The sequence below is a fragment of the Sminthopsis crassicaudata genome, chromosome 6, assembly GCF_048593235.1.
Source record: "Sminthopsis crassicaudata isolate SCR6 chromosome 6, ASM4859323v1, whole genome shotgun sequence".
Taxonomy (NCBI): domain Eukaryota; kingdom Metazoa; phylum Chordata; class Mammalia; order Dasyuromorphia; family Dasyuridae; genus Sminthopsis; species Sminthopsis crassicaudata.
This window is the reverse complement of record NC_133622.1, coordinates 75,523,861-75,551,631: the sequence shown is the minus strand read 5'-3', so window position 1 is coordinate 75,551,631 and position 27,771 is coordinate 75,523,861. Positions and strand designations below refer to the sequence as shown.

The 27,771-nt window shown below is 34.8% G+C and overlaps 1 protein-coding gene across 4 annotated transcripts; it reads right to left on the bottom strand.

The window, feature by feature from the left end:
- Window positions 1-853: 853 nt before the first annotated feature.
- On the bottom strand, window positions 854-26,751 carry TMEM184C (transmembrane protein 184C). Of its 4 annotated transcripts, none has more exons than XM_074276066.1 (11): window positions 26,690-26,751; window positions 25,820-25,919; window positions 16,327-16,457; window positions 12,439-12,475; window positions 10,580-10,785; window positions 8,692-8,766; window positions 7,445-7,538; window positions 3,333-3,445; window positions 2,553-2,652; window positions 1,927-2,098; window positions 854-1,648 (listed from the first exon to the last, which is right to left on the bottom strand). In XM_074276066.1, exons 3-11 carry the CDS (start codon window positions 16,407-16,409, stop codon window positions 1,380-1,382), a joined length of 1,149 nt encoding a protein of 382 aa, XP_074132167.1. In that variant the 5' UTR covers window positions 16,410-16,457; window positions 25,820-25,919; window positions 26,690-26,751; the 3' UTR covers window positions 854-1,379. The 4 variants fall into 4 exon arrangements, with proteins under 4 accessions (XP_074132167.1, XP_074132166.1, XP_074132169.1 ...); XM_074276065.1 differs by lacking the exon at window positions 26,690-26,751 and adding an exon at window positions 26,314-26,658; XM_074276068.1 differs by lacking the exon at window positions 26,690-26,751 and having other exon boundaries at window positions 25,820-26,100.
- Window positions 26,752-27,771: the final 1,020 nt, after the last annotated feature.

Genomic DNA, 27,771 nt, shown 5'->3' with positions numbered 1-27,771 from the left:
TATCTATATTTTTAAGCACAAAAATGTATGCCAAGAATGACTTGGGAGCACTTGTAACAACTGATTCTTCATTTTTTTTTTTTTTTGATAAGACACAGTTCCTGCATGTGCTCTTTTCAACAATGAGATGGTTCAGTTCCAATAGATTTATGATAGAGTCATCTGCACCCAGAGAGAGACTGTGGGGACTGAGTGTGGATCACAACAGCATTTTCACTCTTTTTGCTTAGAAGAAATGCCCATGTTTAACATAGATTACTTGTTGTCTACAGGTGGCAATGGAGGGAAAGGAGGGTAAAAATTTGGAGCATAAAGTTTTGCAAGAGGGAATGTTGAAAACCATCAATGTATGTGTTTTGAAAATAAAAAGCTTAAAAAAAAAAAAAAAAAAAAGATACAGTTCCTGCCTTCCCCTCCTCAACATTAAATGCATGTTAAACTCAACATTAAACTGATTGATAATAATGAACAAACTGGTTAGCCTGTAACTTACATACCACTGTCAGAGAAAATCTTTTCAGTTGCTATAATTAACAACTTCTTAAATAAGATCTCAGAATTTTGAAAGGAAATGTCCCGTCATGTTTCTCTACTACCTCATTTTCATTTTAAATGTCTCCTCTTTTCTCTGCTTGCTTGGCTAAATATCCTTCCAAACAAGAATTCTTTGTAATAGACTCCCTACTGCCAGATCCAAGCTGATTGCCCCTTGGTCAGGTTTGTCCCCATCTTGGGGATGCTACAGAATTGGAGACTTGGTATTCTCTAATTTCTAGTTCAGCCCTTTTCTATTCTATTACTATGCTATGTGTATCTAACAATATGAAGAAAAGAGTTGCAGACAACAACAGACTAGAAGTTACTTTTTTTATTGAATGGAATAAAATTTAGTTATTTAAAGGTTATGTAACCACAACCTATATAAGTAACCGTTAACTTTAATTATGATCAAGTTGCACTAATTCATTTACCTAATTGTTTATAAAGTCCACTCTTCAGGTTAATTCAGCAGCATTCTAATCCATGCAGCAGGGGTAGAAAACATTGATTTTCATGTCCATCTATTAGACAGAGTAGTTTCATGTCAGTTATAGTTGCAGTAATTTTTTTCTCTTCATCAAATATAAGCATTTTGTGTTCTGACACCGAGAAATAAATCAAGTCTTAGGGAATTTAGACTGATTATTTGATACACAAATGTGCTTAATTCAGTTTTAAATTCGACTCTACCTTTATACACATCCTGGCTTTCACCAACCATCTTTGTGCTGGAATTTCCCATGAGTTTAGTATTGTCCCAAGCACAAAATTCTTAAGTGATGGGATACCAGGTTATGAAGTAACATGGAGGACAGAAGAAACTTTATTCCTCTGAATGTTCAGGAGGCCACAGATTTATAGTTAGCTGAAGATTCTTCATTTCCTCCTGGAACTGGATTATAAATTTCATCAGGCATCTTAGAAGAAACAGGTGTAGTAGTCTGTGGTGTCACAGTGTGTCCAAACCCTTGGTAGTGACCCAAGGGTGAAGATGGCATAGAAGAAGCAACAGAAATCTGGTCTTGAGATGATAATAAACTTGTATTTTCATTATGTTCCTCCTCATCAGGAAAAAACTTTTTACTACGATGACCCAGGACTGTCCTTCCTTGAAAGGAAATGTAAAAGTTTTATGAGAACTTTTTGTTAACAATTCTGCCAAACACAAAATAAACCACTTTTTAAATATATGTTAGAACCTCCTTACAATAGGCTTGTGTGACAGGACTGCCTTCATATAAATCCTTCAGTAAAAGTTCCTGATTCCATTCTATTCTACTAAATCCTGGTCCACAATAAATTCTTAATAAGATGCCAGTATAGATATATGTAGTAACCTCCTTACCTAGATAAATTAAAAGTGAATAGTTTTGGCCAAATACTTACCAACATTTCTTACTTGTTCAGATATGTCATCTCTAATGTCTGAAATGTCCCACATTGCAAGAAAAGAATCAAAGCATGAACCTTCCTCTGCCTCCTGCACATAGGGTTTGTAGGAAAAGCTGTAGTGATGAGCAATAGCAGCAAAGAACATTTCAATACATATGATGAAATCCTATAAAAGAGCAGAGATTACGGTAGTCATATTCTTCTTTATATTTTGTTTGTTATACATAGGAACAATTCCACTGTAATTCACAGAATTAGAGAGGGTTGTATTGTGGCTAATTACCACGTGATCAAGGGCAACTTAGAATAAGTAGAATACTCTCTGGGTCTCATTTTTCTCATTTATAAAATGAAGGACTTGGAATAGGTGATTTCTAAGGTTCCTTTTAGTTCTGAATCTATAATGCAGTATGGGAAGGAACCAAAGATCATTTAGGTCAATCTCATTTTACATGAGGAAACTGAGACCTAAGTGTTGAAAATGAAGATAAGACTGAGGCATGGAAGCTGATTAGGAGATCTTTTTTTGATAGTCCAAGCAAGTAATGAAGGTCTGAGTCAGAGAGGAAGATGAGTAGGAGACAGAACATTTGTGACTGCATCCAGAGAGTGAGACTTACTTGTAGACCTGTAGCCACAGCTTCTACTGTCTGCCATTCCCAAGTGTGCTTTTCAGAAATAACTCCAACTTTGACCAACAAGGCTATGATGGCTGCTTGCCTACAGGGAACACGTTTATGAAAAGGTAATCTGTGTCAGAGAAACTGAATTCAATATTTAACAAATGAAAATTTAGATTATATATATTAAAACTGTTGTTTTGTACATCATTTTATATATTTTAAGACCAGCATATACTGACATGTTATGGTTTAAGAATCAGTTAATACCTAGCTCTATAGAATCTAGAAAAGATTCAGTTCACAGTTGCTCACTGTGTAGTAATCAAATGTGATACACACTTAGCTTTTCTCAGCAATATAGAGATCCCAGACAAGTCCAACAGACAGAATGGAACATGCCATTCACAACAGAGAAAGAACTATAGAGACTAAATGCAGAGCGAAGCCCACTAATTTCATTTAAAATGTTTTTCTTTCACAACATAACTAATATGGAAATATGTTAAAAAGGACTGAATATGTATAACTTATTTCAGATTGTTTGGTATGGGGACGTAGGGGAAAGGGAGAAACATTTTACAACTCATAATCTTATAAAAACAAACACTGAAAATTATGTACATGTAATTGAAAAAAATATTCTGTTGTCATACTGGGAAACTAAACATTTCAACCAATTCAAAATGACCAGTCAATTAATTTTTTCCATATACTTTTACTTAATAGTTATATTACTTTTTCAAAAACTAAAGAATTTAGTAGAAAAGTAGCACTTACCAGAAGGAAACAAAAACAACCATCTTTACACAAAGAAATTTGCCAACAGGCTGAATTGGATTTAGTTCTTCCCACAGCACTTTATAAAACAGCACAAGGCAATACATAGCAAACTAAAACAAATAAATAAATAAATAAATCTTTTGATGTCTCATTTTTTAATTATCTATACAGTAAAAATAAAATGATAAAAACGATGAAATTCTATTAATAGCATTTGTTATAACCTAAGTAAATGGGGGAGAGAAAAGAAAAAAAGCAAGAAAGAGAGCGTGAGCATGAGTGCACATGTGAAGACAAGAGAGAAAAAGTGATAAGGTATAATTGTTCTGGGAATTATTTCCCTGGGAATGGATGGATATATTAAAGTTATTTTAAATTCTGTTTTTCCATGGATTTTTATCGTTCAAAAATATAACCCACACAAAATATTAATAAAAGACTGAAAATGTTTTAATATCTTCTTGAAAATATTCATTTTTAAAAATAGAAGCTTCTCTTATATAAATTATTTGAAAAAATAGGGGATGAAGGAGTCCTACCAAACTCCTTTTATGACACAGACATGGTACTGATACCTAAACCAGGTAGATCGAAAACTGAGAAAGAAAATTATAGACCAATCTCCTTAATGAATATTGATGCTAAAATCTTAAATAAGATATTAGCAAAAAGACTTCAGAAAATCATCTCCAAGATAATACACTATGATCAAGTAGGATTTATTCCAGGAATGCAGGGCTGGTTTAATATTAGGAAAACTATTAATATAATTGACCATATTAATAATCAAATTAATAAGAACCATATGATCATCTCAATAGATGCAGAAAAAGCATTTGACAAAATCCAACATCCATTCCTACTAAAAACTCTTGAGAGTATAGGAATAAATGGATTATTCCTTAGAATAATCAGAAGCATATATTTAAGACCTTCAGTAAGCATAATATGCAATAGAAATAAACTGCAACCTTTCCCAGTAAGATCAGGAGTGAAACAAGGTTGCCCACTATCACCATTACTATTCAATATAGTACTAGAAACGCTAGCCTCAGCAATAAGAGCCGAGAAAGAGATTCAAGGAATTAGAGTAGGAAATGAGGAAATTAAACTATCACTTTTTGCAGATGACATGATGGTATACTTAGAGAACCCCAAAGACTCTGCTAAAAAGCTACTAGAAATAATTCAAAATTTCAGCAAAGTGGCAGGATACAAAATAAATCCACATAAATCCTCGGCATTTTTATATATCACTAACAAAATGCAACAGCAAGAGATACAAAGAGAAATTCCATTCCAAACAAATGTTGAGAGTATAAAATATTTGGGAATCCATCTACCAAAGAAAAGTCAGGAATTATATGAGAAAAATTACAAAACACTTGCCACAAAAATGAAATCAGATTTAAATAATTGGAAAGACATTCAATGCTCTTGGATAGGCCGAGCGAATATAATAAAGATGACAATACTCCCCAAACTAATCTATTTATTTAGTGCTATACCAATCAGACTCCCAAGAAACTATTTCAATGACCTAGAAAAAATAACAACAAAATTCATATGGAAGAATAAAAGGTCGAGAATTGCAAGGGAACTAATGAAAAAAAACTCAGAGGAAGGTGGTCTAAGTGTACCTGATCTAAAGCTATATTATATAGCAGCAGTCACCAAAACCATTTGGTATTGGCTAAGAAATAGACCGGTAGATCAGTGGAACAGATTAGATACAAAGGACAAAAAAGGATACATATATAGCAACCTAATCTTTGACAAACCCAAAGATTCCAACATTAGGGATAAAAATTCATTATTCGGAAAAAACTGTTGGGAAAACTGGAAATTAGTATGGCAGAAATTAGATATGGATCCACACTTAACACCATATACCAAGATAAGATCAAAATGGGTCCATGATTTAGGCATAAAGAGGGAGATAATAAATAGATTAGAGGAACAGAGGATAATCTACCTCTCAGACTTGTGGAGGAGGAAGGAATTTATGACCAGAGGAGAACTAGAGATCATTATTGATCACAAAATAGAAGATTTTGATTACATCAAACTAAAAAGTTTCTGTACAAATAATACTAATGCAAACAAGATTAGAAGGGAAGTAACAAATTGGGAAAATATTTTTAAAAACAAAGGTTCTGACAAAGGTCTCATTTCCAAAATATATAGAGAACTGACCGTAATTTATAAGAAACCGAACCATTCTCCAATTGATAAATGGTCAAAGGATATGAACAGACAATTCTCAGAGGAAGAAATTGAAACTATATCCACTCACATGAAAGAGTGTTCCAAATCACTACTGATCAGAGAAATGCAAATTAAGACCACTCTGAGATACCATTACACACCTGTCAGATTGGCTAAGATGACAGGAACAAATAATGACAAATGTTGGAGGGGATGTGGGGAAACTGGGACACTAAAACATTGCTGGTGGAGTTGCGAAAGAATCCAACCATTCTGGAGAGCAATCTGGAATTATGCCCAAAAAGTTATCACACTGTGCATACCCTTTGACCCAGCAGCGCTACTACTGGGATTATATCCCAAAGAAATACTAAAGAGCGGAAAGAGACATATATGTGCCAAAATGTTTGTGGCAGCTCTTTTTGTTGTAGCTAGAAACTGGAAGATGAATGGATGTCCATCAGTTGGAGAATGGTTGGGTAAATTGTGGTATATGAAGGTTATGGAATACTATTGCTCTGTAAGAAATGACCAGCAGGAGGAATACAGAGAGGCCTGGAGAGACTTAAATCAACTGATGCTGAGTGAAATGAGCAGAACCAGAAGATCACTGTACACTTCAACAACAATACTGTATGAGGATGTATTCTGATGGAAGTGGAAATCTTCAACATAAAGAAGATCCAACTCACTTCCAGTTGATCAATGATGGACAGAGGTAGCTACACCCAGAGAAGAAACACTGGGAAGTGAATGTAAATTGTTAGCACTAATATCTGTCTGCCCAGGTTGCATGTACCTTCGGATTCTAATGTTTATTGTGCAACAAGAAAATGATATTCACACACATGTATTGTACCTAGACTATATTGTAACACATGTAAAATGTATGGGATTGCCTGTCATCGGGGGGAGGGAATAGAGGGAGGGGAGGATAATTTGGAAAAATGAATACAAGGGATAATATTATAAAAAATATATATATAATAAAAAATTAAAAAAAAAAATAGAAGCTTCTCAGAGAAGCTATGAAGAAAATACAGAAAACAATTATTCATTGAAGTTGACTCTTAAAAACCTTATTATACACAACAGTAGAATTTACAAATGCCCAGGAAACAACCCAATTGATTTTTACAGTATTCTGTATTAAAATTATTTTGGTAAAAGATAACTTGAAGGCAAACATAATGTAAAAGTGAACTTAAGCAGTAATGTAAATGAATTAAGAGACTAAGAGAAAACTATTCACAGCTACCATTAAACTATTTAGTTTAGCATTGATTTGCACAACTTAACTTGTATTGATGATTAATGTTTTTTTGCTGAAGCTTGATACTGTGACACTAAATCTGATTATCTTCTTGTAGCAGTACCTACATTTATATGTTCATTCTAAATACAGAGAAAGATAGCTCCAAATAATCTGCTTATATATTATTTAATTCTTTAAGACTTGTTATCTCTCATCATCTTACTTTTAAAATAGCAATGACATTTAATTTAGAATTACTGTCTCAATTCCAATCATTTCTTTTGACTATCATATCATCAATAACAAAGCTAAACATTTTCTTTTATTTAATATCTAGTCTAAGTTATCTCACATTCAGTAGGCCATATGCCATATTATCTCTCTCATATATGCTGAACCATAATGCCTCATACACAACTGACAGGCCAAACAAGATAAAGTCAACAACCAATTAATAGATTCTCAAATTCCCAATGTGGGCAATTTAGAAAATCAAGTTTGAAAGTGGTATCAAATTTATAGAATTTTATATTATAGAAATTTATAGAACATTCCCAACCATGTATTTTCACCAAGGATTTAGTCACAGCTTTAGTTTGAGTACTGTCATTACTTAATAGGAAAACAAAATCTTATTCTTACTCACCAATTGTGACACGTTGTTGAATATAACTAGGTAAGTCCAAGCGTTTTTAAAGCTAAAGTTCCCCTCATCATATACACCAAGCAGCTCACAGATTCTAAAAATGGTTTAAGGGAATCATTTAATATAACATTTACAACATAATTTCGAAGTTATATTTGAACTCATTTAAAAGTTCTAAAATGTCAATTATTAATGACAGCCTAATATTCAAATCTAGATAAATATGTTGCTTAAAATTTAACAAAAGTATTTTTGTAAAAATGTTATGAGAAAAGTTATGTCCAAAATAAAAAAGACTCACACAATGGATACATAATGCCAATCTAATGTAAAACTAAAGATGAGACTAAAAATGACTTAGAAGCAAAAGGAAAGGGGCCAACAGGACCTCTCTTTGAAAAATGCTGATTACTATTCTAGATATATAGCAGACAGATTATGTAAATCCTATTAATTATGTTATTTACTACTTTCTCACACCCCCAAAATAGGTTTATTGGATATTGCAAACTCTATTTCCTCAAATGGAATTTCTAAATTTAGCAAAGAGAAATTATGAGATTTTTAATTCCTTTCTTAGCTTTTTTTTAAGTATCTGTTAATATCATTTTCAGGAAAATATATACAAATTAAAGTTGAGGCAATACACTAATTCTGACTTTGTGTTCTTTATTTTATACAAAAAAATTCTGAAAATAACAAATTTATTATTTTTAATACTTTTGGGCATTTTCTAGTTAACTATGTATAAAGCTCAAATACAAAGTCCCAAAGCTTTAACTCCTTTTGGTCAATGGTGTCAGGTTTTTGCCATCTGCACTCTTAAAATGTTGGTTGCTAAAATGCTGATTATTTTGAAGGTTATATGACATAAGTTTAAAAAAAAAAAAAATTAAAAAAAAAACATTTTCTTGCCATTACATATTAAGTCAAGCAAGATGTGTTTTTCAAGTTTTATCTCTCATCAGAAGGTGTCTAAGACACCTTGAGATCAGGGATTATTTTGCTTTGGCTTTTGTGTCTCTAGCACAATCAGTGCTTAATGTTTATTGAACTATGTTTTCTTGTGTGATTTGAACTGTTACTCCTTAATTCACTTGTTTTATATTAGAATTTTCAGAAAATAAGTTTCCTTAATGCCTACATTATTCATCTGAATAAGTGACATGTCCCTGACAGTTCCAACAAAACAAAAGGCAATATAATGAAGTGCTTCCAAAATATTCATTCCACACTTACATACTTACAAAGCAATAATAGTTGTGAATGGTCTGACAACAGTATACTGCAATACACCTAGTTTGCATCTGAACAATAATACTCTGCGAAAAAAAAAAAATGCAAATGTTAATTCAATACTTCAACCAGTCTTCCTAACCCATTTTCTCAAGCACTCCACTTAGAAGTAGAGAATAAAACTAAGGAGGAATAGACAACTGCAGACAACTAGAAATAAATGCTGTCTCTTCCCTTTGATAATCTTAGCCATCAACAAAAAAGCTACACTAGCTTGTCCTAGCAAGGACAATATTGTTCCAGATAAAGAAACCTGTAAATAGCATTATGGCTTTCTTCAAAGCAGGTAAATATTATAACCCGTCCCACTACATATATAATTTTAAAAAAATGAATCAAATTAAATGGATAAAAGATGCTTCTCAATTGTCTTTTCACATGGTGTCAAGAGACACATATACTGGTAAACTTCTTATCTAGTCCCATAGGTGATCAAGTATACACGTTTATAAGCTCAGGTTAGAGACAGTGTGTTGTTGTTAAGGCTTAGATCAAATATAAAAACTTGGATCTGTGGACTTGTTTACTTACACCCTGTAAAAAAATCAACCTGATTAATCTACATGATGTATTTCAGAGGCATGAAATATTATCTGATTATGGGTTAACAATCTAAAAAGCAAGCATAGAAAATTATAGTTAAGGCTTAGCTTTGACACCCAAAAAAATCATGTTTTGACATTTAAAATTGTCTCTTCTGCTTTAAGATTCCTTGCTCACATCTTCTCTGTACAGGGAAAGTTACTATTTTAGTTTAAAAAAACTTTCTTTTAAAGATAAGATAGAAAGGGGAGAGAACACACTAGAGGTTGCCAATAAAAGAATTAGGTGAAAGTGGTAAACGTTTCAGCAAAAATCAGAAAATTAGATTTATTTAAAAAAAAAAAAAAAAAAAAAGCTTCATTGGGACACAACTGTAAAAAATTAGGCATAATTATAGAAAATAAATAATTGTCTAAGTAGAGGACTCAAATTATAACAATAACCCAATCAATGTTTGTTCAAGATAAAAATCAGTATTGGTAGATTAAGAATCTAACCATAAAACTCAGCATTTGTATAAGTAATTTAAACTATTCCAAACACAAGTACCACCACAGTTATTCACTGTTATCAGATACAGAGTATAAGTTACTTGCTATTTGGAGATTTTTTTTTTTTTTTTTAAGTTTCAAGATTTGTGATTCATGACTTACCAAGTTGGGTCAGGAAGTTACATAGCCAAGAAATATCTATATAAGATGGTATATTTTTCAATCTCTGTACCTTAATGGGATCTTAGAAAAGGAAGCTGAAGATAATCTAAAGTTACCTCAAATTTACCTTTCGTTTTCTATTGAAAGCATCAAAAACAAAAACTTAGTTTCTTGAATGAATTTTACTTAGCTAGATTAACTTTTGTAATACTAAACTGATTATCTAATTTTACTTCCTTCACTATCTCATTCATTCTTCCTTGCTCACTGCTATCAAACTAGTTGAACCTACTATCTGATGACTAGATCAAAAGGACCTTATTAATGACATAATTCAAAAACCTCTCATTTTGCAAATGAGGAAACTAAGGTCCAGTGTATATCCAATGTCACACTCGGGTAGTAGTGGCAAAGTCAGGACTGGAGTGTAAGAACCACTTAACTCATTTCCTTGTCTTGCCGTTAAATGTTCAATTCATTTGAATACCTCAATGTTCCTAAAACACAGCTCTCTAACTAGACTGTAATTTCCTTGAAGGGCAGAGACTGTCTTAAACCTCTGCACACCACCCCTAAATAATAGGATGACTAAGCAGTGTAGCATTAATAGATAAGGCATTAAGATGAGAACAAACATACTTACTCTCCCATTGCCCATGATGGACAGCAGCAGAAAGGAGGCAAATGCTTCTGCTGATCTTTGGCTTCAAGGATTAATACCAGATTTGGATACCGGTTAGTCAGATAATTGGAAAGGAATCCCATGAAGCTGTATATGACATAAGCTTCATAGCATTCTCGGCAAGTATCCACATAGATTGCAATGGTGGGATACTTCAGAGCTATCCACTATGAAAAAGAGAAGTTAAAATTATTTCACCCCAATGACAATGGATCAACATTCCAATTCTCAGTACATTTTTTATACTACTGAATACTATATTTCTTGTCATGCAAATATCTGAAATTGCCTCAGATGCGTTCCTGTTGGGTCAGATTTCACAAGTGAGGTAGGGCACCTTGTAATAGCTGGCCTCCATTTCTTGGTAAAACAAACTGGAAGGCTAAAATGGTATGTAGGAGTTTGGCTTGTGCTTGTGTGACTTAAGAAAGACCTTGTGGTTTGAATGATATACCCAATGAGTGAATAAATATCCATGGCACACAACCAAAAGAAGTCTTCATCAAGAAAGGCAGAGTCCAGAGCAAGGGAAGACAGCCTCGTCTCTGGCCTAGTCTGATAACCTTGGAAATGCTGTGGTCAGTTGCTGACATATTTTAAGAAGGACAAATTAGAAGTACACCCAGAAGTTGGTGAAAAGTTGAAAAATGTGGGGGATAAAGCCTTAAGAGGCCCCTGCTGAATAAATTGAGAAAGCTTAGTCTGTAAAAGAGAAGACTTGGGTAGGGAAGAAGGAAAGGGAGACTTAAAAAAAAAAATCCCAATTTAAAATATTTCAAGGGTTCTGATAAGAAGGAGAAACAATTCTTCTACTTTGCCCCAGGAGGCAGAGCTAGAAATAACAGATGGAAGTTAGGAGGCAGATCTTAGCCAATTGCAAGGAAAACCTCTAATAATCAATTATCCAAAATTAGATAGGCTTTCCCCTCATTCTCTATCAGGAATTAGTTTTGTATTATGGATGTCTCTGGCTGTCTGGTGAAGTTTATGGTCTTTCCTAAGAATGATATATTTAATTGCATAAACAGTAACTACAAAGGAAAAAAATTATGTTGAAATAAAGATCAAATGTTTTATATATATATATATATATATATATATAAATAAATAAAAATAGTAGTTGTTTCTGTTGGGCCCTAGGATAAGCAGCCCTCACTTGAGCTCTGCAAGCAGAAGCAGTGGCCACTTCTGAAAAATGACTGTGGGAGGATTTCTGTTCAGGTAACAGGTGAGAATGTTATTTTTACTGGACAATCAAATCTTGATGATCAACACTAAGTGAAGGTAGCAGGAGCATGAAAAAAAACAGAGCATCATAGCATGTAAAATCTTGCAACATTGCTTTAAGGGGAAATTTATCCTCTTGTTGCATTCTGCCTCAACCCTTTAACTTCTCCAATGCCACCAACCTCATGCTGAGAACAGAAAGTACAATTGTTCACAAGTTCTCTCAAATTTACTGTCACAGAAAAGAAATGTCTAAATTAAAGTTTTCTTCAGCTTCTGTGCTAAACAAAATTTCTGTTTATGTCAATAAGTATTTAATTTGGTGACAACGCTAATAAATTTATTTAAAGATTCCCGTGGTTAATCAATCAACTAAAAGTAGTTGAGGACTGACTAATTGTATTTTGATGACTGCTTTATTTTTTCAAAAAAATCAAAGTTTTTAGAAACAAAGTTATGGAATTACTACTACTGATTTTTCACAAATACAGCATTTATTTAGTCAAATTTATTTTAATGATATAAATTCTGAAAATGTAATTACTATGAGCATACAAGTTCTCAAGTAAAGAGATAAAGGGAAGCATACTTACACTATCCAAGCTGTATATAGGCACCATCCAAAGAATCCTATTTGGAAAGCAAAGAAGACAATTTAACAAATTTAATAAAACACTCAACATATTCTTGAAAAATCTCCAAGGTTAAGAAAGAAGTCAAAGAGGTAAATAGAATACTAGAAAAGTTTGATATGATAGATCTTTGGCAAAAGCTAAATGGAAACAGAAAAGAGTATACTTTCTTCTCAGCAGTTCATGGAACCTATACAAAAATTGATCATATACTTGGGCATAAAAACCTCAAAATCAAATGCAGTAAGGAAGAAATAGTAAATGCGTCCTTTTCAGACCACAATGCAATTAAAATTATATTTAATAAAAAGCCAGGGGAAAATAGACCAAAAAAAATTGGAAACTAAATAATCTTATACTAAAGAATGATTGGGTAAAACATCAAATCATAGACATAATTAATAACTTCACTCAAGAAAATGACAATAATGAGACATCATACCAAAATGTGTGGGATACAGCCAAAGCAATAATCAGGGGAATTTTTATATCTCTAGAGGCCTATTTGCATAAAATAGAGAAAGAGAGGATCAATGAATTGGGCTTACAACTAAAATTGCTAGAAAAGGAACAAATTAAAACCCCCCAGACAAACATGATACTTGAAATTCTAAAAAGGTGAGATTAATAAAATTGAAAGTAAAAAAACTATTAATTAATTAATAAAACTAAGAGTTGGTTCTATGAAAAAACCAACAAAATAGACAAACCCTTAGTAAACCTGATTAAAAAAAGGAAAGAAAGAGAAAAAGCAAATTGTTAGTCTTAAAAATGAAAAGGGAGAACTCACCACTAATGAAGAGGAAATTAGAACAATAGTTAGGAGCTACTTTGCTCAACTTTATGCCAATAAATTCGGTAACTTAAATGAAATGGAAGAATACCTTCAAAAAATATAGCTTGCCCAGATTAACAGAGGAAGAAGTAAATAGTCTAAATAGTCCCATCTCAGAAAAAGAAATAGAGCAAGCTATTAACCAACTCCCTAAGAAAAAATCCCCAGGACCAGATGGATTTACATTTAAAGAACAACTAACTCCAATGCTATATAAGCTATTTGAAAAAATAGGGATTGAAGGAGTCCTAGCAAATTCCTTTTATGACACAGACATGGTACTGATACCTAAACCAGGTAGATTGAAAACTGAGAAAGAAAACTATAGACCAATCTCCTTAATGAATATTGATGCTAAAATCTTAAATAAGATAATATTAGCAAAAAGACTTCTGAAAATCATCCCCAGGATAATACACTATAATCAAGTAGGAGTTATACCAAGAATGCAGGGCTGGTTTAATATTAGGAAAACTATTAGTATAATTGACCATATTAATAATCAAATTAATAAAAACCATATGATCATCTCAATAGATGCAGAAAAAGCATTTGATAAAATCCAACATCCATTCCTACTAAAAACGGTTGAGAGTATAGGAATAAATGGAGTATTCCTTAAAATAATGAGCATATATTTAAAACCGCCAGTAAACATCATATGTAATGGCGATAAACTGGAACCTTTCCCTGTAAGATCAGGAGTGAAACAAGGTTGCCCACTATCACCATTACTATTCAAAATAGTACTAGAAATGCTAGCCTCGGAAATGAGAGCCAAGAAAGAGATTCAAGGAATTAGAGTAGGAAATGAGGAAATCAAACTATCACTCTTTGCAGATGACATGATGGTATACTCAGAGAACCCCAAAACTCTGCTATAAAGCTATTGGAAATAATTCAGAACTTTAGCAAAGTTGCAGGATACAAAATAAATCCACATAAATCCTCAGCATTTTTATACATTACCAACACAATCCAAGAGCAAGAGATACAAAGAGAAATTCCATTCAAAATAACTGTCGATAGTATAAAATATTTGAGGATATATTTGCCAAAGGAAAGTCAGATTTAAATTATCGGAGAGACATTGAGTGCTCTTGTATAGGCTGAGCAAATATAATTAAGATGACAATACTCCCTAAACTAATCTATTTATTTAGTGCTATACCAATCAGACTCCCAAGAAACTATTTTAATGACCTAGAAAAAAATAACAACAGAATTCATATGGAACAACAAAAGGTCGAGAATTTCAAGGGAAGTAATGAAAAAAAAATTAAGTGAAGGTGGTCTAGCTGTACTTGATCTAGAACTACATTATAAAGCAACAGTCACCAAAACTATTTGGTATTGGCTAAGAAATAGACTAGTTGATCAAAGGAATGGGTTAGGTTCACAGGGCAAGATAGTGAATAAAAATAGCAATCTAGTGTTTGACAAACCCAAAGATCCCAACTTTTGGGAATTCATTATTTGACAAAAACTGCTGGGAAAACTGGAAATTAGTATGGCAAAAACTAGGTATGGACCCACATTTAACACCACATACTAAGATAAGATCAAAATGGGTCCAAGATTTAGGCATAAAGAACGAAATCATAAATAAATTAGAGGAACATAGGATAGTTTACCTCTCAGACTTGTGGAGGAGGAAGGAATTTATGACCAAAGGAGAACTAGAGACCATTATTGATCACAAAATAGAAAATTTTGATTACATCAAATTAAAAAGTTTCTGCACAAACAAAACTAATGCAAACAAGATTATAAGGGAAGTAAAAAATTGGGAAAAAATTTTTACAGGTAAAGGTTCTGATAAAGGCCTCATTTCCAAAATATACAGAGAATTGACTTTAATTTATAAGAAATCAAGCCATTCTCCAATTGATAATTGGTCAAAGGATATGAACAGACAATTTTCAGAAGATGAAATTAAAACTATTTCCATTCACATGAAAGAGTGTTCCAAATCACTATTGATCAGAGAAATGCAAATTAAGACCACTCTGAGATATCATTACACACCTGTCAGATTGGCTAAGATGACAGGAACAAATAACGATGAATGCTGGAGGGGCTGTGGGAAAACTGGGACACTGATGCATTGTTGGTGGAGTTGTGAAAGAATCCAACCATTCTGGAGAGCAGTCTGGAATTATGCCCAAAAGGTTATCAAAATGTGCATACCCTTTGACCCAGCAATGCTATTACTGGGCTTATATCCCAAGGAAATACTAAAGAAGGGAAAGGGACCTGTATATGCCAAAATGTTTGTGGCAGCCCTTTTTGTAGTGGCTAGAAACTGGAAGATGAATGGATGTCCATCAATTGGAGAATGGTTGGGTAAATTATGGTATATGAATGTTATGGAATATTATTGTTCTGTAAGAAATGACCAACAGGAGGAATACAGAGAGGCTTGGAGAGACTTACATCAACTGATGCTGAATGAAATGAGCAGAACTAGGAGCTCATTATACACTTCAACAATGATACTGTATGAGGATGTATTCTGATGGAAGTGGATATCTTCAACATAGAGAAGAGCTAATCCAATTCTAATTGATCAATGATGGACAGAATCAGCTACATCCAGAAAAGGAACACTGGGAAATGAGTGTAAACTGTGAGCATTTTTTTGTTTTTGATTTTCTTCCCAGATTATTTTTAGCTTCCAAATACAATTCTTCCTTTGCAACAACAACAACAAAAAAATTCGGTTCTACACATATATATTGTACCTAAGATATACTATAACATACTTAATATGTATGGGAATGCCTGCCATCTAGGGGAGGGGGTGGAGGGAAGGAGGGGAAAAATTCAGAACAGAAGGGAGTACAAGGGATAATGTTGTAAAAAAAAAAAAAAAAAAAAAAAAATTACCTATGCATATGTACTGTCAAAAAAAAGTTATAATTATAAAAATTAATAAAAAAAATTGGAAGAAAAAAAAAGAAAAAGAAAAATCTCCAGGGTAATTGTAAGATTAAAATTAATTAAGCTATTACCTTATTATTGGCTTCTGTAGTTCAGGTTGAGTGTAATGCACTAAATGTTGCAAAATCCCCCAGAAAGATATTGGTATGGTCATTAGTAAAAAGATTCCAGCAATAAACCATGCTTTTGTGTGTATCCCAACCTTAAAAAAAAAGAAAAAAAAAAAGGTTAGCACAAATATCTCACTATTAAAAACTAAAGAAAAAAGCATGCCTTAAAAAAAAGTTTCAATTTTTAATTCTAAGGACTAACTTTCTATCACAGTAAGTACAAAATATTTCAAAAGTATACCTAATTTGTTTTAATAGAAGCACTTCATTCAAGCTGGTTATAAAGCTAATTCCTCTAAACAAAATCTTCCTGTTGACTTTTATCATAAATTATTAGAAAGAATATTCCTAAAGGAAAATCTCCCAATTGATTTGGCTATTAAGGACTAAGAATGATCAACCCTATAGCAATGCTGAGCATCATGTAAGAGAAGCACAGCTAAACCTTTTAGAAATTAATGGTAATCACCCATTAGGTTTTTTTTTCCATTCTTTTAATTTGATGGTTACAAATTGTTCCTTTTCATCTTTTCCATTCTTTAAGAGTTCCCAGAATTTTGTTACTTTCTTCTCCATTGTCAGATACTTAGAATGCAACATGTTAAATGAATCAAAATAAAATATTCCAATTTGCTAGTGGGGCTCTTAGCCAATATGATAATTTTTTACCTGAACTACTCTTAATTAAAAAATTCTATATATCAGGTATCCTAAAAATGTTTACCAGCTTAAAAAACAACAACAACAACAAAAAAAAACCTATTTCAAATACAGAATGTGTAACAGTATTCAATAATTATCCACTGAATTTTAATAATCATGATATTAAATCATCTTAGTCTTCTAAGGTTCTTTTAGCTCTAAAATATCATGTTTCTTTTAATAATATTTGTTCTGGTGTTAGGTAGGACATGATCTAAGATAAAATTCCACACCACTTATGTAAAATCTTCCCTGATTGCCTCAACAATTTTTTTTCTTCATCTTAACTCACTGCATTTTTGATAGATTTCTTTTATGCAGTCACCATTTTGTAATCTGTACTTTTATTGTTGTCATTTTTTGGCCTGTGTTATATTTTGGTAGAGTGAACTGAGACTCAGATCTGGAGCCAGAAAGATCATGTCTTCAGCCCTCCCTCCAATAGTCCTGGTGTGTGACTCTGGGCATGACAACCTAACTAATTCACTATGCTTCTAAGTTAATGAGAAAGTGCTACTAGTGACAGAACTTTCCTTATGTGGAAATTCTCTATATAATGACGAAATATTCTCTCACAGTCAGTCCCGCCCTATGTATGTTGCACAACATGTCTTTGGAGGAGGGACCTTATAAGTGGTTTTTTCCTTTCCAGAGTCCATTGCACACAATAGGTGCTTAATACATGTTCACCAAATGGATACCGAAAGAAGACATCAGATTAATTTAAGAAATTTAGAAACACCACCAAGCAAACAAAAAAAGTCTTCCAAAAACTTAAAGTTCTGACCAAAATAAAAATCTTAAATATAATAAATCCCCATAAAACAGAGAGGACTTGGGAAATTTAAAAAAAAAATTGATTTAAAAATTTTTTTTAAAACTTTGAAAATGCCAGGTGGTACAATAAAGTACTAGCCCTGAAATCAGGAGGACCTGAGTGTAAATAGGACCTCAGGCATTAAAAAGTTGTGAGATTCTGAGCAAGTCACTGGCAAGTCATTCAACCCTGATTGCCTCACAAAAAGTAAATAAACAGAAATTTCTACTCTAGGGCTGACTCTATTACTTCATCACATGGATCTTAAAGGAATACAGAACATTTTCCCATTACAATATGGCAATACTAGCTTCTAAGAGAGTCTCGCACATAGTAGTCATTCAATAAATGTGCTGAATTACCTATCACTACTGGTACTTTTACTTTAAATGTACAGACTTAGATTTAGAGTCAGAAGGTAACTTTGAGATCCCTTAGTCCAACATCTTCAATTTTATGAATGAGAAAACAGACCCTAAGAGGAATCAGAGTCACAAAGATAGTTAAGTGGGAAATCTGGTATTGGAACTTGCAATTTTCAAAATATTTCTTTTTTTTCCCCCAGGAATCATTATGACAATGAAATCCCATTCTTCTTAACAGCAATATTTTCAGCTCTACTGTATCTTTGTTACCTCAATTCCCCTTTTCTCTTCCAAAATATCACAAAGCAGATGCTGGAGTAGATACATCAAAAGATTTGTTATTTTATTGTTGTAGACACTCCTCTATGTCTTATTTGTAACTAACCCTTTGGTACAGAGTATCTCCAAATTTAACTAGGTTTGTCCTTGGACAACAGGTACAAAATCTATTTGTAGGCCGTACTTGGAAGTCTATTTAAACTTTGTTTTTGGCGGAGGCAATTGGGGTTAAGTGACTTGCCCAGGGTCACACAACTAGGAAGTGTTAAGTATCTGAGGCCAAATTTGAACTCTCTGACTTCAGAGCTGGTACTCTACCCACTGTACCACCTAGCTGCCCCTATTTAAACTTTTAAGTTTAAGGATTCATCTGGAATATTTTCAAGAACCCAAGATCATTTTCATGTAACAATGAAGTATCTGAATAATGTTTTAATGGAAGAATTTATATATAAAAATATCAATTTTCAACCGAAATTTTTATACTCACCTTGAGATATGATAGAAACTTCTAAGACTGCAGTTTGTATTTTTGCCCCATACTGACCCCTTATCCCACTTCCCAAAGCTGTCCTAAATGTTTTTTTCTTCTTGAGTTCCCACAACTCTTTCTCAATTCTCTCACTTGAAGATCACACTAGTTACTTTACTAAGAAAGCTGAGATCTTTTCCCTCCTACCATCTCAGTAACTTAACATTTTCAACTCTACTTCTTGACTTCAGACTTAGAATAGATAATTTTTCTCCTTCACAAGGAGAAAGATCTTCATATATTCTTGATTCCATTCTCTATTTAGCAGATTGTTCTGTCAACTATAGCTGTCTATAATCATCAATCTCTCTCCCTACTCTTCAAACTTGCCTAAATCTTCCTACCAATTAAAAAACCTTAACAATATCCTAATATTTTTTCAAGCTATCACTCTATATCTCTCTTCCCTGAGAGGAAAACTCTTCAAAAAATGGTCTCTACTCATTTCCTTCACTTCTCCCCTCATATCTCAGATTTCATCAACTCCCATCGGTTTAATTAAGTTACTCCAAGATCCATCCATCTATCAGTAGATTGGAGCTCAGGAGGCAACCCTCCTATCACCAATTTTCTGTTCAATATTTCAAAAATAGGATGTCTCAGATACACCTCAAACTCAGCAAGGCCAAAACAGAACTCATTATCTTTTCCCAAAAATTCACCCTTTTACCAAACTTTCCTATTTCTATTGAGAATACCACAATTATTCCAGTCTCCCAAATTTTTTACCTTGGTGTTATTTTTGAATGATTGCTTTCTCACTCCACCTATCCAAGTTAATTGTCAGATCTTGCCATTTCTCCATCCAAATCTTTTACATTCGAATTTTTCTTTTTCCCAGAGGTGCCAAATTAGTTCAGGCTTTTTATCACCTCTCCCCCCTGGACTATTTGTCAAACCCTCCTAACTGGTCTCCCTTCACTCTAAACCATCCTCCTTTCACATCCACCACAATGCAAACCTGACCATACCACTTCCCTACTCATACTCCAGTGGTTCCCTTGTTTGGATGTAAAGAACCTAGTCCCAAACTATCTTTCCAGCCTCATTGTAAATTATTCTCCTAGTATTCTACAATCTAATCAAACTGAGCACTCTCTTACCTCCATGCTTTTGCAGTAGTCATCTCCTCATTTCCTGAAATGAATTCATTTCTCATCTCCAAATCAAAGCATCCCTCCCTTCCTTAAACTTTCAACTCAAACATCATTTTGAACACCAAGTCCTTCTGAAGAGCAACAGCTACCCCCCTCCTCTAATCTTGTGTTTAATCTATATAAATTTAAGGAGCACTCATCATTTTCCTCAATTAAATGGCAAGCTTCTTAAGAGAAGAGATCATTTCCTCTTTTTGGTCTCAGTGCATAGTGCCTGGCATGTAGTACTTTAATGTTTCTTAACTGATCTCTGAATGGCTAAAAGAGGTTTAAGGAGATAAGAACCATAGTTTTATAATCAACTAATATATATAAAATTTAGAATTTAAATCAGTGGGATTCTAAGATGCTCCTGAAAAACAGACACCATTTAAAACTGCCTTACCATTTTTAATAATTATTGTTCTTTTGACTCCTCTAGAAATTTTCTCATTCTATATAAAGCAACCATCACTTAAATAGTCAAGTACTTTTTAAGCCAATATTTATAAACAAAGTAGATTTAACTTTATAGAATTAACTTTTACTAGAGACTTAAAACTTTAATAGAGGCAAAGTGCTTAGTGTTCTGCTTTTGCTTTATTTACAAATTTTAACAGATCTGTTATCATCATAAAACCATTTACAAAGGAAAAAGATAATAAAAATCACAATTTTTTGCTATAAACGAATTAAATTACATGATTACAAACATGCTTGCATTTTGTTGGTTCACATTAGCATCATGCTCACCAATTAATTCAAGGGTGGGCAAACCACAGCCCAAGGGACACCTGGCTCTTCTGAGCTTTACGTGTGGTCCTTAAAGCAAGCAGAAAGAAAAAAAAAAAAAAAAGCCACCAGATACTGTCAATGCCATAGTCAAACTTAATTATCAGGTCCTCTGCAAAACCTAAAACTAAAGTTTTAGTGGAACTAAGCAACTAATATTATATTCGGTGTAATTATTAATATTTGGAATTTGAGAGAGAATTCTTAAGTCAATGATACTATCAAATCCTGGGATCTTCCTATGGGATAGAATGGACATTCTTAAAATATTGCTGAATGTGATTACACATCTAATCTTGCAGTAGGGCAAATGACAAAAACAAAACAAAACAAAAAGGCTTTTGCAACACAGCACAGCTGAGATCTAATATCAGCAAAACTTTCTCAGCCACAACTAGACAGAAAAAAGTACAACATATTAAAAAATGAACACATAAAAGTGTTATAGCGATTTATGATACATAAAACAATTTATACAATCAAATAGCACTCAATTAGGCAGCAAAGTAGAGAGAAAAATCCAGAATTTGCAAGCAGAACACCTGTAAGTGAAGTACGTTCACATATTCAAAGATACATTTCTCTTATGCAAATTTTAAAAGGAATCTTTATTTCCTTTTGAAAATATATTACATAGAAGCAGCTAGATGGTGCACTGGATAGAGTGCCAGCCTTGAAGTCAGGAGGACCTGAGTTCAAATTCGGCTTTAGACACTTAACACTTCCTAGCTGTGTGACCCTGGGCAAGTTACTTAACCCCAATTGCCTCAGCAAACGCAAACACACACACACACACACACACACACACACACACACACACACACACACACACAAACTTTGAGACTAAGATCTCATAAACCATTGTGTCTTGAAAGTACTTTTCAGTACGCTGCTTGCTTGATTGCCAATCTTTACTATAGAAAGGATAGGAAATATAGAATGTATTTGGAGTTTATGGTACTGTGGACTAAAATGTGCTTTTTTGCCACTGTGCATTGGGATTTCACTTTCAGCATAATTATAGTGAAAAAAAAAATTCAGTAGTCTATGGAACTGTCATAGCATCAAAGTTCAGATATTCAAATTAGGTTGACTACATCAAGAATGGATAGACTGGGAATGGGAACAAATCAATAAAAGTATAATACTTGGCTTCTAGTTTCAAAATAAAACATTTTCACCAATATCACAATTGGTGACTAGGCTTCCAGTCTAGCCCACAAAGCTGAAGCTCACAGAATGGCTGTCTCATACATGGAATGTAGATGGAATGTACTGCTGCTCCATCTCTGCATCAGAACCCTTTGTTATCTTCAAAACTCAGTGCAAAGGTATACTTTTTAATCTTAGTTTTACTGGCTTTGAACAAAAGCTTCATGAACTCTTTTATTCACTGATTTATTTTTTTTTTCATGTTTCTCTAGTATGTTTATGAAGTGAACTTTTATGTCTAGGTCACATACATGTGGGGAGAAAAATTTACAGCGAGTTTCTCTGATAAAAGAAAGTATCATTTCCAATGTACAATAACGAACTGATTCAAATTAATTTCATTTCAATTAAATTCAAACTTAAAAAAAATCATTCTAAAATTGATGTCTAACGATATGAACAGGCAGTTTTCAAAAGAAGAAAAATAGATCATCAATAACCATGTGAAAAAACTGTCCCCAATCACTAATTAATAAGAGAAATGAAATTAAGGCAATGCTGCAATTTTTCCTCACACTCATCTGTGATAAAGATGACCAAAAAAAGTAAACTGATATATATTGGAGGACATCTGGGAAAAGAGGTACACAAGTGGACCTGTGAAATGCATCAAATTACTAAACAGTATGTACCTTGTAGTCTAGTAAGACCTACACTCTAAAGAGATCAAAGAGAGAAAAATGCTTTCTATGCAAAAATATTTATGTTGCAGCTCTTTTTGCAGTGACAAAAAACTAGAAACTAAAGGGAAGCCCATCAATTGAGGAGTGGCAAATAAATTATGGTATATGAATGTTATGAACAACTACTTTGATATAAAAAATGAGATAGTATACGATTTTAAAAAGACACTTATACGAACTGATGCAGAAGGAAGTAAGCAGAATCAGGAGAAAAATTTATAACATCAATATAAAAATTTGAAAACTAATAAAAGAAATGAGCAATTTATGCAATAAAATAACATTGTAAAACAAACTAAGAACTACAATCAATTAAATGATCATTCATAATTTCAGAGATAGATGATGAAAGATTATCTTTACAGAGAGGTGATGAATTTTGGTTCAGAATGAGACATATAATTTTGTATAGAATCACTGAGGCAATTTATTTTGCTTGACAATATCTGTTAGAATAACAATTTATTTTTCAATATGGTAGGTTGAAAGGGAGAGAATATGGATTTCTATTTATTTTTAAAATGGGGAGTGTGTGTGCGACCAATGTAATATGTTATATACTCTTTCAGATGACATCACTTGTGTTCTTAGCTTTACTTAAAGGTTTTACTTTATTACAAGAGACCTCTTATAACATAGGAGTAATCTATAAATGTTTATAATATTTTTTAAAAAAATCCAAATCAATAAAATGTAGAAGGAAAAAAATTTCCTCAGCTCAGAGGTCACCATTCTTAACTTTCTCTAGCTGCCTATAATCCTCCCCAACAAAATAACTATGTTTGTATACATTTTGCATAATTTATATGTACAACGTCTCCTCCAGAGAGTAAGAACCGTTTTATTTTTGTCTCTTCTCCCATAAAAGCGCAGTGTGTTTTTGGCTTTCAAACTGGAGAGATGGGGGAGGGAGAGTGGAGTTAGAGTGATGCAAGGGAAGAATTGGAAGTGAGAGAGGACAGCTCAAAGTTTCCCCATGGAGACCTGCTCAAGGTGGGATACACATAAGCATAAGCAACAAAAACAGTAGCTCAAACTCCTAAAGTGCAAAGTTGTTTAATACAATTACCCAGGATTCGCTTTTGCAAAGAACACAAAGAGCAGCAGCAAGCAAACAAAAACAAAGCTAAAAACCACCTTGGGATCAGTGGAATGAATTGAAAGTCACTAGGCTTTTTTTTTCCCTGAGGCTGAGGTTAAGTGACTTGCCCAGGGTCACACAGCTAGGAAGTGTTAAGTGTCTGAAATCAAATTTGAACTCAGGTCCTCCTGAAATTCAAGGCTGGTGCTCAGTCCACTGCGCCACCTAGCTGCCCCTACACTAGGCTTTTCTTAAAGTTCATAGCTTGAATTTTCAAATCAGATATTCTTAATCTGAGTTATAGCAGTATCTCATAAAACAAAATCTAAATGTTATGAGAGAAAAGAAAATATTCATATGGAAAAATGAGGAATCACAACTATTGTCACTCATGTGGCTTTTTTCAGAGCAAGGAATGTTTATTTTTTTGATGCAATACCTTCTGGATAACTGATTCCTACAGTTTATTTGTTTAATGATGTCATCTACCATAAGAGGCATATCTGAAGATATTTTGTAGGGCTTGTCTAACAACTTCAAGTTCTTTCTATAATGACTATTCTCTAGGTACTGGTTATGAAACCCAGCAATTAAAAAGGGAATGTTTGAATAAGCATCTCCATTAAAAAGCATCAGAAGCCAATTACATTTACTACCAAAAACTGACATACTGGCAAAACACGTTTTATTAATAAGTGACACTAGCAGTATGATTTATAGGCCTAAAAACATTACTCTTTCTAGAATAATACACTATAAAGTTTTTGAAATAAGTGTTTTTCTTGCTGTAGAAATCACTTTGCTTTTTAAAAACTTTATTATGCTACTATGGAGCAGTATGGGGCCCATTATAAGAATCAGAAGACCTGGGTTCAAATCCTGCTGACATATATTGGCTGTATGATCCTCAGGGCTCTCAGGAAAATCTTGAAGTTGATTAAGTTACATTCGATTTGGAGGGAGTTTCTCCACTCAAGAGTTCTTTTCTAAATTAATTCGCTGGCCTTGGCAGAGAAGGGAAATGAAGTTAGGGTGAAGCAGCTTCAAACTTGTTCTACTGGATAAATACACTTGGAAGTTCTACTTTAAAGGATACTCTCATAAATTGGAGCTGATGAAAGATTAAGAGTTTAAACACTTTGAGTTTTACCAGTTTAACTTTGAAAAGGTTATACAACTTAAGTTTTTACCTTAGGAACTTTCAGGCTCTTTAGAATTACTTTACTGATGTCATAATAACAATGTGACATCAAAAAAGTTGCATAGAACTACAAGGATTATTTTGCAAAACATAAGATAATAAGATCTAAAGTAAAAAAAATTAATTGGATTTTTTAACTTAAGAAGCTAAAGGTAACTAACAAATGCAAATGCATGGTGTCATAAATGTCACGACATAATTGCAGTAAACCCAATCTGTGTACAATAACAAAATAGTTTTGATAATTTTATTCCAGCAACACTTTCTGACATTTTCCACTTTTAAAAAGTTAGGCAAAATCATCCAAACTAAAATTTAAAAACCCACAAAATTTTAAAAGGAAGAGTATTTGTTCCTGGATATGGATTTTTCAGGGTAGCAAACTTATATAGAAGGTTGTTTTTTATCCGCCTCAAACATTGTTTCTGAGAAGCCTGAGCGTTGTTTCCAGAGACTACAAGGCAGGTTAAACATAAATGCACGTCCCAGGATAATCACTTATCCTCAGTTTCCTCATCTATAAGATGAGTTTTTGCGTTCAGATGGCCCTAAGAGCTCTAAATTTATGAACCCAGAAGAAGCTTCTTTGGAGAAAAAAGTTAAGGACTAAATGGAAAAATCTTTCCCCAGGGGTAGGAGGCACGCTCGTCTTACCTCTAATTTCTGCAGCTCCCATATGCACAAAGGCAGGGACACGACCAAGGCCACCAGGTAGAGAAACACCACGAGGGGCCGGATCCATCGCCTCCAGTTCCTCCAGGTGCAAGGCATGTTTTCGTCAAGACCAACCCCGGGGAAGAGGAAGAAGGGGGGAGGGAGGAGGAAGAAAGGAGAAGTAGGGAGAAAGAGGAGAAAGAACAGGAGGAGGAAAAGGAAAGGAAGGAATAGAAGAAGAGGAGGAAAAAGAGAAAAGGAGGAAAGGGAAGGAAAGGGGAACGACTACAAGAAGAGGAGAAGAGGAAGAGGAGAAAGACTAGAAGGAGAGGGGAGGAGGAGAGGGGAGCAGGAAGGGCAGCAGGGGAGGCTGCAGGCCCGGGGCCCCGGCGCCCCGCCCGTCGCCCGCCCTCCCGGCCTCCCAGGGGCACGGGCTCGGGGGTACAACCAGAGGTGGGGAGGGGGCAGCCCGGCTTGGCTCTGCTCTACTTTACCAGGGGCTGACGGTGCCGGCGTAGCCAACGCCGCGGCTTCGGAGGCAGGACTCTCTCCTTTTCCTGCTGCTGCCGCGGCCCGCGGCTTTGGCCCGGCGCGGCTTGCGCCGCTTGCCCACCTTGCCCAGCTCGCCCCGGTATCGCCCCAGCTCGGACGGACACGGCGGAGCCAGCCGGGGCGGGCCAAGTCGCGGCCGTCACCCCCCTCCCTCCCCCCTGCCCTCAGCCGGCAGCCCCCCCACGCTCTGCCTGCACCATGGCGACGGCGGCGGCGGCCACAAGGAGCTGCCTCCACACGGCCGAGACCCGCAGCCCCCTCCTGACCCTTCCCCCCCAAACCTCCAAAGAACAAACGCACGGTCCCCCGCTAACACACCAACACACCAACAACAGCTCCCGGATCGCTTCCGCTTCCGCTTCCGCCTGTCAACCCCTCGAAGGCTTTGATTCGCTCCTTAGGGCTCGGCGTGCCCCGCCTCATCCGGTCTTTTAACCACGCTCTGATTGGACGAGGTTGGCAGGCTTACTGGAGTTTGCGATTGCGCAATGAAGGGCTCCGGTCCCCACCTCCTGGGGTGCTCGGAGGGGAGGAGGGAGTTGAGAAAGGTGAAGAGTCCTAGCAGCCTGGGGCGGGCTGCGGCTCTCCCGCTTGCCTGGGTGGAGGACTCCCAGACTAGGGCTACCCGGGCCCGTTCCCCGCCCTCTCTGAGCCAGAGAGTAATGAAAAAGGAGCAGCTGCAGCTTGTGGCAACTTCCCGGGGCCTTGTGGCTCTAAGGCGAGAGCGCTCTTTGCAAACTGAATGCGGCAGTTTTTGTTTTTTAGCTTGTTATTCTCAAAACACATGCAAGGATAGTTTTCGGCATTCTCCGCTGCAAAGCCTTGTGCCCCGAATTCTTTCTCTCTCCCTTCCCCCTCCCTCCCCTAGACGGGCCATTTCTAGTCCCCATCACTTTTTATTGACTGTCCCGCCCTCCTATCGCCTCCCTAGTTCCACCGAGTAAAAGCTCAGGAACCAGCCTCTGCACTGAGCCTTTTCTTCTTCCTTCCAACTGGTAGTGTCTCCCCCTGGCCGTCAAACCAGTCTCTTTTCACCCCTTTGTATTTACATATATTTGTGTATATACCTATATTTGCATATATTTGAATATCATATTTCAGCGGTATATAATATTGTAGGTACTTGTAGCCCACATTTTTGTTTAAACTCACACGCTTATACGCTTACACACCTGCACTCACGCCTGGGTTCAACGATTTATTGACAAGTTGTGCCGTGGAGGGGGGAATAAACGCATAGTCTGTTGAGGTTAATAGTACTAATAAATATTTATGTCTATCGATCATTGATAATATAGCTATAAATAATAAATATTAATTACGTAGCTTAATGTCTAAACAATCAGATATAAAAGTAAAATATGAAAATAGCCAGTGTCTGGAAGGTAGACACTTAATAA

What these genes read in the sequence shown, in the direction of transcription:
- TMEM184C (XM_074276068.1), bottom strand. Translation starts at nt 25,936, where the DNA reads ATGCCTTGCACCTGGAGGAACTGGAGGCGATGGATCCGGCCCCTCGTG. An exon ending in CTACAGAAGCCAATAATAAG is followed by an intron (nt 12,476 to 16,326) that starts GTAATAGCTTAA and finishes CTTTCCAAATAG; the next exon opens with GATTCTTTGGATGGTGCCTA. An exon ending in TCAACAACGTGTCACAATTG is followed by an intron (nt 3,446 to 7,444) that starts GTGAGTAAGAAT and finishes TATTTGTTTTAG; the next exon opens with TTTGCTATGTATTGCCTTGT.